This window comes from Mirounga angustirostris, unplaced genomic scaffold, assembly GCF_029215605.1.
Source record: "Mirounga angustirostris isolate CCGP_5_RB_7025 unplaced genomic scaffold, mMirAng1.0.hap1 SCAF_14, whole genome shotgun sequence".
Taxonomy (NCBI): domain Eukaryota; kingdom Metazoa; phylum Chordata; class Mammalia; order Carnivora; family Phocidae; genus Mirounga; species Mirounga angustirostris.
Genome location: NW_026991722.1, coordinates 57,538,902 through 57,554,260, shown reverse-complemented (window position 1 = coordinate 57,554,260; position 15,359 = coordinate 57,538,902). Strand labels below are relative to the sequence as shown.

Genomic DNA, 15,359 nt, shown 5'->3' with positions numbered 1-15,359 from the left:
CCTGACTGCCCAGCCCTGGTTCAGACAGGTTGACATGGCCTGATGATCACATGGTCTGGACGAGGCCACCTTCCTATCTGTCATAGAAGCAGATGGTGGGGGGCTCCTCACTACAAAAGACTGGGGATTTTGCACAATATTGGGGAGTGAGTAGAATAAAAGCCTCAAGAAAGAGTGAGATCTAATTTCCCTCTAGTCTGGCATGGTGGGGGCTGAAGTCAGATATAAATTGACTTGAAAGGAAAATAGGATGAAGCTTCTTGCATGCCCTGAGCTTGTAGTCCGAGTCATCCTGCTCCACTGAAGGAGGGACATTTAAAACAAAGCTGAAGCCGACGGGTGGGCCCAGCAAAAGAGTCACAGGGTGGAGAGACATTCAAGGCCGTGGTCACAGTGGGTGCAAGAGTTTTGACATGCGATGTGGATGTGAAAGAGGACGGTGACCCAGGGAACCAGGGAGGCTGTGGGGGATGAGGTGACCAGGTCACATAAGGCAGATCGAAGAACCAAGGCTTTGCCTTGAATACAAGGCAGGGAGTGGGCAGGGAAGAGTTAAGAAGATGTAGTGGGTGTGACAGAATCATTTTGACTTCCTAGAATATCCTCCGGATGAAGCCTGGACAGTGGATTGGGAGGGCCATAATCAAACACGAGAGAGCAATATGCAGGCCACTGTGGAGGACATAAGAGAGGTACTTGGGTGAGCGTAGTATTGGTTTTGGTCGGGTAAGGAATAGGAAGGACAGATACTTAGGAGGTAGTCTAACAAGCTCAGGTTTCCTGAATAAGCACCCAGGGGAGCAAGGTGTCTATCAGACATGAAGGCAGTGAGCAGCAGCTCCCAGAACAGAAAGGAAACTTACCCATTCATTGGTCATATGGTCCTGAGCCCGTGGACTTAGCGATGGCTCCTGCCCTCAGGACCCGTCCCTTGAGGGATTCTTTCTCTGAATTTGGTAAAAAGGAAGTGAGAATGGACATGGAGATAAATACTCGTATAGCTACGAGAATGGACGAGTAATTTTTGCTGTTAATTTGGTTATAAAGCCTAGATGTCCCCTATGTAGCTTGCGTGTTGAAAGTCTTGAAATATTTGCATGGGGAGTTAGAATGAAAAGACGGATCCCAAGAATTTACAGCAGCAATAATATGCCCATTTGAGTGAATTTCTTCTTACCAGCTTTAGTAGCTTGGGTGTATAACAGAAAGCAGATGGATAGGTTTGTTTATGTTGATACTGCATTTCTTATAGGGAGCATATAGCTGGGTCTTACTTTGTTATCCTATCTGTGAAAATCTTTTACTTTTAAATGGGGAATGTAGCCCATTTACATTTTAAAGGGATTATTTATATAGTCTAGTTAAAATCTATCACTTTGCTCGTCGGTTTCTATTTGTCCCATCTGTTCTTTGTTCCATTTTTTCTCTTATTCTGCCTTCTCTTGGATTAATTGAGCCTTTTTTTCCTTAATATATTTCTAAATTTCATGTTTTGTTAATCACCCTACATTACATCATTAGGTTTTTTTTTTTAAAGATTTTATTCCTTGAGAGAGAGAGAATGAGAGAGCACATGAGAGGGGGGAGAGTCAGAGGGAGAAGCAGACTCCCTGCTGAGCAAGGAGCCCGATGCGGGACTCCATCCAGGGACTCCAGGATCATGACCTGAGCTGAAGGCAGTCGCTTAACCAACTGAGCCAACTGAGGTCTTTCAACCAATTGGAGTTGTCTGATTGCTGTGGCTAGGACTTCTAGTACTCTGTTGAATAGCAGTGGTGATAGTGGACATCCCTGCCACGTTCCTGACCTTAGGGGGAAAGCGCTCAGTTTTCCCCCGAGATTGATATTGTCTGTGGGTTTTTCATAGATGGTTTTTATGATATTGAGGTATGTACCCTCTATCCCTGTACTCTGAAGAGGTTTGATCAAGAAAGGATGCTGTACTTTGTCAAATGCTTTTTCTGCATCTATTGAGAGGATCATATGATTCTTGTTCTTTCTTTTATTGATGTATTGTATCACACTGATTGATTTGTGGATGTTGAACCAACCTTGAAGCCCAGGGATAAATCCCACTTGGTCGTGGTAAATAATCCTTTTAATGTACTGTTGGAGCCAATTGGCTAGTATTTTGGTGAGAATTTTTGCATCCATGTTCATCAGGGATATTGGTCTGTAATTCTCCTTTTTGATGGGGTCTCTACCTGGTTTGGGGATCAAAGTAATGGTGGCCTCATAAAACGAGTTTGGAAGTTTTTCTTCCATTTCTGATTTTTGGTACAGTTTCAGAAGAATAGGGATTAATTCTTTAAATGTTTGGTAGAATTCCCCTGGGAAGCCATCTGGCCCTGGGCTTTTGTTTCTTGGGAGAATTTTGATAACTGCTTCAATTTCCTTGGTTGTTATAGGTCTGCTCAGGTTTTCTATTTCTTCCTGGTTCAGTTTTGGTTAGTTATACATCTCTATAATATTTCTTCCAGATTATCTAATTTGCTGGCATACAGTTGCTCCTAATATATTCTTATAATTGTTTGTATTTCTTTGGTGTTGGTTGTGATCGCTCCTCTTTCATTCACGATTTTATTTATTTGGATCCTTTCTCTTTTCTTTTTGATATGCCTGGCCAGGGGTTTATCGGTCTCATTAAATCTTTCAAAAAACCAGTTCCTAGTTTCGTTTATCTGTTCTGTTCTTTTAGTTTCTATTTCATTGATTTCTGCTCTGATCTTTATGATTTCTCTTCTCCTGCTGGGTTTAGGCATTATTTGCTGTTCTTTCTCCAGCTCCTTTAGGTGTAGGCTCAGGTTGGATAATTGACACTTTTCTTGTTTCTTGAGAAAGGCTTGTATTGCTATATACTTTCCTCTTAAGACTGCCCTCGGTGCAGCCCAAAGTTATTGAACAGTTGTGTTTTCATTTTCACTTGTTCCCACGAATTTTTAAAATTCTTCTTTAATTTCCTGGTTGACCCATTCATTCTTCAGTAGGATGCTCTTTAGCCTCCATGTATCTGAGTTCTTTCTGACTTTCCTCTTGTGATTGCGTTCTAGTTTCAAAGCATTTTGGTCTGAAAATAGGCAGGGAGTGATCCTGATCTTTGGTACCGGTTGAGACCTGATTTGTGACCTGGGATGTGATTTATTCTGGAGAAAATTCCATGGGCACTAAGGAAGAATGTGTATTCTGTTGCTTGGGATGGAATGTTCTTACTAGATACGTGAAGTCCATTTGGTCCAATGTGTCATTTAAAGTCTTTATTTCCTTGTTGATCTTTTGCTTAGAGGATCTGTCCATTTCAGTGAGGGGGGTGTTAAAGTCCCCCACTATTACTGTATTGTTGTCAATGAGTTTCTTTGCTTTTGTTTTTAATTGGCTTATATAATTGGCTGCTCCCATGTTAGGGGCATAGATATTTACAATTGTTAGATCTTGTTTGATAGACGTTTTGGCAATGATACAGTGTCCTTCCTCATCTCTTATTGCAGACTTTGGTTTAAAATCTAATTTCTGTGATACAATTATTGCCACCCCAACTTTCTTTGGTGTCCATTTAACATGTTAAATTTAACATAAGTTTTACCATTAGATGTTGGGGAGTTGACCTATTTTTATTGATCTTGAGGTCCTGTGCTTCCTGGATTTTGATGCCTGTTTCCTTCCCCAAAATAGAGAAGTTCTCTTCTATAATTTGCTCCAGTATACCTTCTGCCTCTCTCTCTTCTTCTTCCGGGATCCCAGTTTTTCTAATACTGTTTCATCTTATGGTATCACTTATCTCTCGAATTTGCAAACACCAAACCAGCCCTACAAGAAATATTGAAGGGGTCCTCTAAGCAAAGAGAGAGCCTACAAGTAACATAGACCAGAAAGGAACACTGTCAATAAACAGGCACCTTATAGTACAATGCCACTAAATCCGTATCTTTCGATAGTAACCCTGAATGTAAGTGGGCTAAATGCCCCAATCAAAAGACACAAGTTATCAGATTGGATAAAAAAAACAAGATCCAATTGATAGGCTTGGTAAATGGTTTTCCACCCCGTCTCTTTTTTTAATAAGATTTTATTTATTTATTTATTTATTTATTTATTTATTTATTTATTTATTTATTTATTTGACAGAGAGAGCGAGCAAGAGCAGGAACACAAGCAGGGGGAGCGGGAGAGGGAGAAGCAGGCTTCCCGCAGAGCAGGGAGCCCAATGTATGTATGTATGAACCAGATCTCAGAAGACTGCAGCCCTGACCCAACATTGTGACAGTCACTTTGTGAATGACCTTAGAGCCAGAATCACCCAGCCAGGCTGCTCCTGCATTTTTTGATTTTAATTTTATTATGTTTTGTTAGTCACCATCATTAGTTTTTGATGTAGTGATCCACGATCCATTGTTTTCGTATAACACCCAGTGCTCCATGCAGTACGTGCCCTCCTTAATACCCATCACCGGGCTAACCAATCCCCCCTCCCCCCTCCCCTCTAAAGCCCTGTTTGTTTCTCAGGTCCATAGTCTCTCATGGTTCATCTCTCCCTCCAATTCCCCCCGCCCATTTTTCCCTTCCTTCTCTTAATGTCCTCCATGTTATTCCTTATCTTCCACAAGTAAGTGAAACCATATGATAATTGACTTTCTCTGCTTGACTTATTTCCCTCAGCATAATCTCCTCCAGTCCCACCCATGTTGATGTAGAAGTTGGGGATTCATCCTTTCTGATGGCTGAGTAATAGTCCATTGTGTATATGGACCACATCTTCTTTATCCATTCATCTGTCGAAGGGCATCTCGGCTCTTTCCACAGTTTGGCTATTGCGGACATCCGCTGCTATGAACATGGGGGTGCATATGGCTCTTCTTTTCACTACATCTATGTCTTTGGGGTAAATACCCAGTAGTGCAATTGCCGGATCATAGGGTAGCTCTATTTTAAAATTTTTGAGGAACCTCCACACTGTTTTCCAAAGTGGATGCACCAACCTGCATTCCCACCAACAGAGTAAGAGGGTTCCCCTTTCTCCACAACCTCTCCAACATTTGTTGTTTCTTTCCCTGTCCATTTTGGCCATTCTAACTCGTGTAAGGTGGTATCTCAGTGTGGTTTTGATTTGGATTTCCCTGATGGCTAATGATGATGAACACTTTTTCATGTGTCTGTTAGCCATTTGTATGTCTTCTTCAGACATACAGTCTGTTCATCTCTTCCGCCCACTTTTTGACTTGATCATTTATTTGTTTTTTGGGTGTCGAGTTTGAGAAGTTCTTTATAGATTTTGGATACCAGCCCTTTATCTGTACTGTCATTTGCAAATATCTTCTCCCATTCTGTGGGTTGCCTCTTTGTTTTGTTGACTGTTTCGTTTGCTGTGCAAAGCTTTTTATCTTGACGAAGTCCCAAAAGTTCATTTTTGCTTTCGTCTCACTAGCTTTTGGAGAGGTATCTTGAAAGAGGTTGCTGTGGCCGATGTCAAAGAGGCTACTGCCTATGTTGTCCTCTAGGATTTTGATGGATTCCTGTCTCACATTGAGGTCTTTCATCCACTTTGAGTTTATCTTTGTGCGTGGTGTTAGAGAATGGTCGAGTTTCATTCTTCTGCATGTGGCTGTCCAATTTTCCCAGCACCATTCGTTGAAGAGACTGTCTTTTTTCCATTGTATGTTTTTTCCTGCTTTGTCAAAGATTATTTGACCATAGAGTTGAGGGTCCATATCTGGGTTCTCTATTCTGTTCCATTGGTCTGTAGGTCTGTTTTTGTGCCAGTACCATGCTGTCTTGGTGATCACAGCTTTGTAATAGGGCTTGAAATCGGGCAACGTGATGCCCCCAGCTTTGTTTTTCTTTTTCAACATCTCCTTGGCGATTCGGGGTCTTTTCTGATTCCATACAAATTTTAGCATTGTTGTTCCACCACTTTGAAAAACGTCATTGGAATTTTGATCGGGATGGCACTGAAGGTATAGATTGCTCTGGGTAGCATAGACATTTTAACAATGTTTATTCTTCCGATCCGTGAGCACGGAATATTTTTCCATCTTTTTGTGTCTTCTTCAATTTCTTTCATGAGTGTTTTGTTGTTCCTAGAGTATAGATCCTTTACCTCTTTGGTTAGGTTTATTCCGTGGTCTCTTATGGTTTTGGGTGCTATGGTAAATGGAATCATTTCTTTAATGTCTCTTTCTACAGTTGCGTTGTTAGTGTATAACTGATTGCTGTGCATTGATTTTGTATCCTGACACATTACTGAATTGCTGGATGAGTTCTAGTAATTTGGGGGTGGCGTCTTTTGGGTTTCCACATAAAGAGAGACTTTGACTTCTTCTTTGCCAATTTGAATACCTTTTATTTCTTTTTGTTGTCTGATTGCTGTTGCTAGGACTTCTAGTACTATGTTGAACAATAGTGGCGAGAGTGGGCCCCCTTGACGTGTTCCTGATCTTAAGGGAAAGGCTCTCAGCTTTTCCCCATTGAGGATGATATTCGCTGTGGATTTTTCATAGATGGATTTTTATGAACTTGAGGAATGTTCCCTCTATCTCTATACTCTGGAGAGTTTTAATCAGGAAAGGATGTTGTATTCTGTCAAATGCCTTTTCTGCATCCATTGAAAGCACCCTATGGTCCTCTTATTAATGTGTTCTATCACATTGATTGATTTGCGAATGTTGAACCACCCTTGCATCCCGGGGATAAATCCCACTTGGTCGTGGTGGATGATCCTTTTAATGTATTGTTGGAGCCTATTAGCTAGGATTTTGTTGAGGATTTTGGAATCCATATTCATCAGGGATAGCGGTCTGAAATTCTCCTTTTTGATGGGGTCTTTGCCTGGTTTGGGGATTAAGGTAAGGCTGGCCTCACAGAATGAGTTTGGAAGTTTTCCCTCTGTTTCTATTTTTTGAAACAGCTTCAGTAGAATAGGTATTATTTCTTCTTTGAACGTTTGGTAGAATTCCCCGGGGAATCCATCAGGCCCTGGACTCTTGTTTTGGGGGAGGTTTTTGATCATTGCTTCAATCTCGTTACTGGTTATTGGCCTATTCAGGTTGTCAATGTCTTCCTGTTTCAGTCTTGGCAGCTTATAGGTTTCCAGGAAGGCCTCCATTTCATCCAGATTGCTCAGTTTATTGGCACATAGATGTTGATAATAATTTCTGGTAATTGTTTCTATTTCCTTCGTGTTAGTCGTGATCTCTCCCCTTGCATTCATAATTTTATTAATTTGGGTCCTTTCTCTTTTCTTTTGGATAAGTCTGGCCAGTGGTTTATCGATCTTATTAATTCTTTCAAAAAACCAACACTTAGTTTCATTGATCTGATCTACTGTGTTTCTGGTTTCTAATTCATTGATTCCTGCTCTAATTTTAATTATTTCTCTTCTAATGCGTGGCTTAGGCATCGTTTGCTGCTTTAAGGTGTCGAGTTAGTTGGTGAATTCGGGGTTTTTCTATCTTTTTGAGTGAGGCTTGGATGGCTATGTATTTCCCCCTTAGGACTGCTTTTGCAGTATCCCATAGGTTTTGGACCGATGTGTTTTCGTTCTCATTGATTTCCATGAATTGTTTAAGTTCTTCTTTGATTTCTTGGTTGACCCAAACATTCTTGAGCAGAGTGGTCTTTCGCTTCCAAGTGTTTGAATTTCTGCCAAATTTTTTCTTGTGATGGAGTTCCAGTTTTAGAGCATTGTGGTCTGAGAATATGCAGGGAATAATCTCAATCTTTTGGTATCGGTTGAGACCTGATTTGTCACCCAGTATATGGTCAATTCTGGAGAAAGTCCCATGTGCGCGCGAGAAGAATGAGTACTCTGTTGTTTTAGGATGGAATGTTCTGTAAATATCTATGAGGTCTATCTGGTCCAATGTTATCATTCAAAGCTCTTGTTTCCTTGTTGATTTTCTGCTTAGATGATCCGTCCATTGCTGAGAGTGGAGTATTGAGGTCTCCTACAATTAACGTATTGTTATCAATATGACTCTTTATTTGGGTTAACAGTTGGCTTATGTAGATGGCTGCTCCCATGTTGGGGGCATAGATATTTACAATTGTTAGATCTTCTTGTTGGATAGACCCTTTAAGAATGATATAGTGTCCTTCTGTGTCTCTTATTACAGACTTTAAAATCTAATTTGTCTGACATAAGAATTGCTACCCCAGCTTTCTCTTGAGGTCCGCTGGCATGGAAGATGGATCTCCATCCCTTCACTTTCAGTCTGGATGTATCTTTAGGTTCAAAATGAGTCTCTTGTAGATAGCATATGGATGGGTCCTGTCTTTTTATCCAATCTGCAACCCTGTGCCATTTTACGGGAGTGTTTAGGCCATTCACGTTGAGAGTGATTACTGAAAGATATGAATTAATTGTCATCATGTTGCCTGTGAAGATGCTGTTTTTATAGATTGTCCCTGTAAATTTCTGTTGTAGCTCATCTTGGGGTCTTTCTCCTTTTATAGAACCCCCCTTAATATTTCTGGCAGGGCCAGCTTAGTGGTCACATATTCTTTCAGTTTCTGCCGGCCTTGGAAGCTGTGCATCTCTCCATCCATTCTAAATGAAAGCCTTGCTGGATAAAGTATTCTTGGCTGCATGTTCTTCTCATTTACTACCCTGACTATGTCTTGCCAGGCCTTTCTGGCTTGCCAGGTCTCTGTGGATAGGTCTGACGTTATTCTGATGTTCCTCCCTTTGTACGTAAGGAATCTCTTCCCCCTCACTGCCCTTAAGGTGGTTTCCTTGGGTCTAAGATTTGCAAGTTTTACTATTACATGCCAGGGTGTTGGCCTGTTTTCCTTGATCTTGGGAGGGGTCCTCTCTGCCTCTAGGACTCGAATGTTTGTTTCATTCCCCAGATTAGCAACGTTCTCAGCTACGATTTGCTCAAATCCATCTTCTAGTCCTCTCTCTCTCCACTCCCTCCGGGATTCCAATTATTCTGACATTGGAATGCCTCATGGTGTCACTTATTTCTCTGATTCTATTTTCATAGATTCTGAGTTGTTTTTCCCTGGCCTCCTCTCTTCCCTTTTTATGTATTATATTGTTTTCCAGGTCACTTATTCTCTCTTTTGTCTCAGTTACCCTAGCTGTTAGATTATCTAGATTGGATTGGATCTCATTGATAGCATTTTTAAGTTCTGCCAATTCACCTTTTATTTTTGCCCTTAGAAACTCTTAATTGACTTTTCCATTCTAGCCATTGTCTTCACAATTGCTAGCCTGAATTCCATCTCTGACATCTTGGTTATATCTGCATCCATTTGTAAATCTGCAGCATAAGTCATAATCTCTGAGTTTTTTCTGTTTTGGGGGCTCCTCCTCCTACTCATTCTGTTTACGGGTGTTTGAGGAATGTATAGAGTCCAATCATTGACCAGAACCCAAGCAAGATGCACCTGTTTCCTTGGGACCTTAGGGTTGCTGGCCTCTTGTTTTCCCAGCCTGTGTCTGCGGGAGGGGCCTTCCGGGCTATTACCCAGGCAACCCTGTTTGGGCGGAGTTGCCCCGGCACCCCTGTGGTGGGGGATGGGCTCAGTGGGAATCAGTCTTTGGGGCTTTTGTTCTCTGGCGCCTATCGGTGGCAGCTTTCCACGTCTCTTCGGCGAGTCAGAGCAGAAGAGACCATTTCCAACCCTCTGCCTCAGATCAGAGAGACTGTAGTCTGTTCTTCAGTGAGCTCTCCAGGCCACACTGTCTCTGTTTCTGTTCGTGCTGCTATAAACCGCAGTGTCCTGGGTTGTGTGACCCTCCGCAGCGCTCCCAGTCCTGCCTCCAGGTTGGGCACGTCTCTGCCCTTTGTGCTTCTAAAACCGCCAGCCGCTCCCAATTCGCATGCGCGGGACTCCACCTCTTGGGGTTTCTATCCCCGGGGGTTGCAGTTCACCGGCGCGACCCTGGAGCACCGGGTTTCCATCTCGGAGGCTGCAGTTCGCGTGTGCACAACCATCCCTCCGGGTTTCTGTCCGGGGGGCTGCGGTTCGCGTGCGCCCGACCCCATCAGTCTGGTTTTCCACCCCGGGGGCTGCCTTAAAGTTCTTTCCTGATGCTACGGGTCTGCGAGTCCATGCCCCGTCCGCAGCGCGCGAGGCTGTCACTCACCAGCGGTGTAGGATCCCCATGTCCAGGCACCCTCCCGCTGCCGTTTTTCCTCCAATATCTGCCTGCAGAATCACGGCTCCCGCTTCGTACCTCAAAACCAACCACCTGCGATATTGTTTGTAGAGATCCAGATCTTCTTACATCTCAGGCTGGTTTTGTGGGTGCTCAGAGTGGTCTGGTAGATACCCAGCTCAATTCCAGGGACCTGTTGAAATAGGGTCCCCTACTCCTCCGCCATCTTTCCCCCCTCCCCTACTCCTGCATTTTTGACCCATAGAAAGTGCATGAGATCATAAGTATTTATTGGTATTTTTAGCATTTCAGTTTGGAACAATTTGTTTTTCAGCAGTAGATAACTAATGTTGATTTTGGTACCTGGAGCTAGCCTGTCTTCACAAAACTTGGAATATGGGTATGAGTTTGGATCCAGAGCACAAGCAGAAGCCAGAAGGACTGCAAGGAATGTGCTGGTGGGCAGCTCATCTGCACTGTCTCATGCTGGTTTACCTTGTTGGCACATGGCAGCAGGTGTGGCTGCAGCTCTACCACCTCCTTAGTGTAAAAACCATATAGATGCTGCCTCATTTCTGCCTTCTGCATTTTGCACAAAATGACCCCCAGGTCTCAGCTATTTGGAAGTACAGAGAGAATGGAAATCTGGGAAATAAGTTCAGTGAAGCCAACGGGACATATTGCAAAGCTACCATAGCACGAACATGGAGTGCTGTTAACAAGTACTCCCTGAGCTGTTAACAAGTAGTTCTTGTCAGGGAGCCAGGGGGCAGGCTTCCCTGTTTTTCTAGCTGTCACAGGCATCGAGGTATCTGGGAGGCTGAGGATGCCACCATGGAGGAGAACCCAGAATACTGAGAGAAGGAAGAGAAGGGGTGCTGAGCCAAGGGGTTAGCTTCTTTTCTGGGCAAGGGGCAGAGACTCTTTGTGCTGAAAGAAATGAGAATCTCAACCATGCTGCAAGGTCTCATGGGAAATCAAAAAAGCCACAAAGTATCCCTTTTCTTCTATCACTATTTCTGCTAAGAGGTGAATCCAAGTGAAAGAAAGATAAAATCCAAGGGTTCAAAAGTCTAGAGAGAACTATTGCCTTCAACATGAGATGGGGCTTGATAACTAGAAATGGGTTGAATTATCAGACTCACCAATCTCAGGCCACTTCTGTGCCATCCTGAGGTGGCTTCTCGGCATCCCCTGGCTAAGGGAATGAAGGCCCCAGTCATGTCTTCATAGGAGAGAATGGAGGGCGCCATCTTCCCCTCTGGTCACAGGCCAACTGGCACACACCGGGTACAGCTTCCCACATGTGTCCATCCCTAGTCCTGTGTCCTGGGGAACCCATTTTGAAGAGTACACAAAGAGCAGTTTTTCACATTTTAGGAGTCTATCAAAGAGAATTGCATGGGGATGTTTAGAGTCCAAGGTGTAGGAGGAGCCAAGCAGTGAGGCATTTCATCTGGAGCCCCAGCTCAGCACTGGCCTGCTCTCCCTGTGTTTTTATGGTGACCCATCCCCTTCAGGGGTGCTGGGAAATCCCTTTAGTCAGGGCAGTATGCATCATGTACTCACCACAGGCCTAAGATGCAGGCATCAACCTCAGTCCCCTCGGTGGACGACCTCTGCTCTTGTCGTCCTTACTCACCAAGGTCCCCAGAGAGGGCAGGAATCACCACCCTCCAGCCTCCCCATTTTCCAGAGTGGGCGATGGGTCCCATATCCCTGTCTTAGCAGGAGCAGCATTTCCTTTTACTGGGTGTTGTAACGAGGGGGCCTGTGACCCTGCCGCTGTCCCTCTGCCTCCCCGGGGTCCCGGAGGCACCTGGCACCAACCGGCTGGGGTGACTTTGGACAGGTTATTTAATGTCTTCCAACCTGAGTCTCTCCAGCTGTAAGATGGCTCCATTACTGTCACGGGGAGGACCTGCTGCCTCTTGGGTACGTGCCCTGCATAGTTTCTGACCTATGGGTGTTTGGTAAAAGTTCATCCTCATTGTCTGTTAGAAATCATTTAACTTAGCCTGCAGCTCAGTTTGAAGAGATACTGTAAGTGCACGGCCTAGCCTCCTCCTTCAGAGGTCAGGCAGAGCCCTTGAGGAGTGAGGAGCAGGCTGCCCTGCGTGATCTTTCCCTCTGACAGGGACTGTCTTGTTCAGCTTTGTGTCCTGCTTAAATGCACTCTGATCCTTTAACCCTTCAAAAAGTGTTCTCTCAGCAAGTTTCAGGTTTGAATGAGGCCTGGAGAGGACATAGGTCACCCACGGTGGCTGAGGTGAAACAGAGAAAGGAAGAGGTTGTTTTAGTCAGGAAGCCGGGCCCCGGCATCAGCCCAGCGCACTCTGAAACACTGTGCCAGGGGTGGGCGTCTCTGGGGCTTGGGTTTCTTCAGCCCCAGGGAGGCTCCCAGGATGGGCCAGGATTTCTCATTGACAGAAGTTCTAAATCCCGACCCTACCTGCTCCAGGCCAACAGACCCCATCTTCCTACAGTGACCGGGGCTGCCCCCATTGCTGGGGCACTGGGACACCAGGAATACAGCAAGACTGGTCACGGGTCTTTATTTATTGAGAAAGAATTCACACAAGGTCACATCATACAATCAGTCATTTCCTGTGCTTCATAAAAATGATTGTCATTCACTGTGCTTCACAAAAATTTCTTTTAATGAATAAATAATTTGATGAAATCAAAAATATTTACAATATAAACAAAGGGAAGAGCTTTGGATCTGTGAATCTGATCGTTGAGCTTTGCATTTTTGAACTGACTTCTTCCAAGCTTTTCCCTTGGAAACAATACAAATCTGATAGAAACAACTCATACAACATATCTTTGTTCATTATACGTTTATCGGTTAGTCTTGGAAAGGTACATAAGCTTATACTATGCAACATGTTAAAATACAAATATTAACTAAAATAATATATTATCATAATGCCAGGTAACATTCTCCACAAAACAAAAATGTACACTCAGCCGTAACAATAACAAAGGTTCACGGGCCACCAAATAATACTCCAAAGGTACAAATTCCTTCATAAGAATATAATTGTGCTCTTCAGTTTACCAGATGTCTACACTGCTCTAACAAGCCGATGCCTAGGACAGTATTTGATGACTCTGCTGTGTGTGGTTTTCCGTCAGGCAGCAGCATTGCTGGGAATTGGGCAGTGCAAAGCAGTTTTAGAAACACTTTCTTGGGCTCTTAAAAAGAGCCAATTATGCAAAGCAAAATAAGCATATTGAGAAGTCTTCATCTCATCAACACAAATACCATGGAACGTCTTGGCTTTGTGGGATGAAAGGGTTGGTGTGCAGAGCTGTTTATGCCATCAGCCAGAATTCAAGTATTCCAGAGCCACCTCGTAGCAGAACTTGTACTGATCCTGGAAAGCAGAAGGGCAAAGATGTCAGCTATGTGATATCCAAAGGCTGGCGTCATTGAAGCAATTATGCCAGATTAGGGTTCTAATTGGAAGAAATCCAACTGAGAAGGATTTGAATCAGCAATGAATCAGAAAATCACGGTTGTGAACCACAAACCTATCTGCTGTCTGGAGACGTTCCCCACAAGGCCTGATGAAAGGTATTTTGACATCTACCTTCACTAGAATTTCTGGAAAGTTCTGGACAACTGGAACACATACAGTGTGTTTGTCCACACATATATGTTTACCTGTACATCAACATCCTGAACACAAAGTATGGGAAAATCAAGAGGTAGGAGGGAAAAAAAATGAAGCCTGGGGGAAATAACTGCGATTTGCTCATACAAGGGCCTCAACAAATAAATGCGTCACTCCTGGCCCAACTATACCCTAGATTTTCAGTCAGCAGGATGTCTCCCATTTTATGAGACTTTATCAAGCACCTCTTAAATACCAAGCACCTTGACCTGGTCCCTGACTTTGAGAAGCCCATGGTCCAGCAAGGAGGCTAAGACCAGTATCCAATGATAACACATGGTGCAGAGTTGAGCCAGGGCCCAAGAATGGTCCCCCGATATAGGTGCAGTGAAGTAGAGAGCAGAACTTCCTAGGGAGGACCTGCAAAGAGGGAGCAGGTGACTAACTGCTAACTCCTAATGGGGGTTAAAACTGGCATCCCAGGTAGAGGAACTGGATAAGTTCCCCAGAGGGGAAGTGTTGGGATACCCGCTGGGAGCCACCTCTCAGCTGTTAATCAGCAATAAAGGCATTTTTCTTGAGCACAGCTTTCTCAGATCATGGACCGCAGCCTAAGGAAGACCTCCATGAGGTCCTGGTACAGCTGGGGTCTCAGGTGTCAGGAGATGGCATTCTGCACCTGTGTTTGAGTGGTGTGCTGCTGGACGCTCACCTGGGTGTGGCCTCTGAGCCAAGCAGAGGGACACAGCAGTTGAGGATGCTTCTATTTGCCACCTGGCAGCAGCCCAGCAGCTGGGACAGAGGGCTCAGCATCTAGAAGGCTCTCTTCCCATCTCCGGAAGAGAGAAGCTTTCACAAGGTGTAAGAGTGCACACCACAGTCTCACTACCCAACACAATGGCCACAACCAAGGAAATGGATCTATTATATTTGGGTTTGCCAAATTAATTAAAACTAAATTTCCATTTTTGGGATATGTGCCTCTTAATTAATTAGTCACTGCAATTTTCTTGTCTTCACCTACATTTTCTTCTCTATATGCCCCACTAGTCCAACCTATGTATTTGAAGACAAGAGCCATACTTTATCCCTTTGTGTGTAATACACCAGTCTTTAGCACAGCACCTGACATCCAGTTGGGGGTGTCAAACGTTGGCTGTATATGTAAATGATGACAAAATACGAGTTTAGCAGCATGTCATTCAACCCAGTAAACACTGAAGGCTAGAGACTAGGGAGTTTAAGATGCAGCTTTAGTCCTTCAGGAGTTCACAATCTGGAGGGGAAGACAGGAAGCAAACAGACCATCTCAACATACTAGAGGGGCCACAAGATTAAAACATCAGTAGCAGAAGCACCCACCAGGATGGCTAAGATAAAAAAAGACAGACAATAACAAGCATTGGTGAGGATGAGGAGAAACTGGATGCTCATACGCTGCCAGTGGGAATGTGAAAGGTGCAGCCACTTTGGGAAATCCTCTGGCAGGTCCTCAAAAGGTTAAACGGAAGAGTTACCCCGTGGCCCAGCAATTCCTTTCCTAGGTATATGCCCAAGAGAACTGAACATATGTCTACACCAAAGCTTTCTGATTCATATTTCAGGATTTGATACTTTCATTTTCAAAATATTTAAAA

At 43.8% G+C, this 15,359-nt stretch overlaps 1 protein-coding gene across 2 annotated transcripts in view; it reads right to left on the bottom strand.

Annotated features, from left to right (window-relative positions):
* Window positions 1–12,638: 12,638 nt before the first annotated feature.
* The window catches only part of PTPRM (protein tyrosine phosphatase receptor type M), an 810,901-nt gene continuing 808,180 nt past the window's right edge, over window positions 12,639–15,359 (bottom strand). For both annotated transcript variants that reach the window (XM_045887027.3, XM_045887028.3), the window contains one exon: window positions 12,639–13,482. In XM_045887027.3, coding sequence (XP_045742983.1) covers window positions 13,429–13,482 — 54 coding nt within the window. In that variant the 3' untranslated portion in view covers window positions 12,639–13,428. The remainder of the gene's footprint in view (window positions 13,483–15,359) is intronic.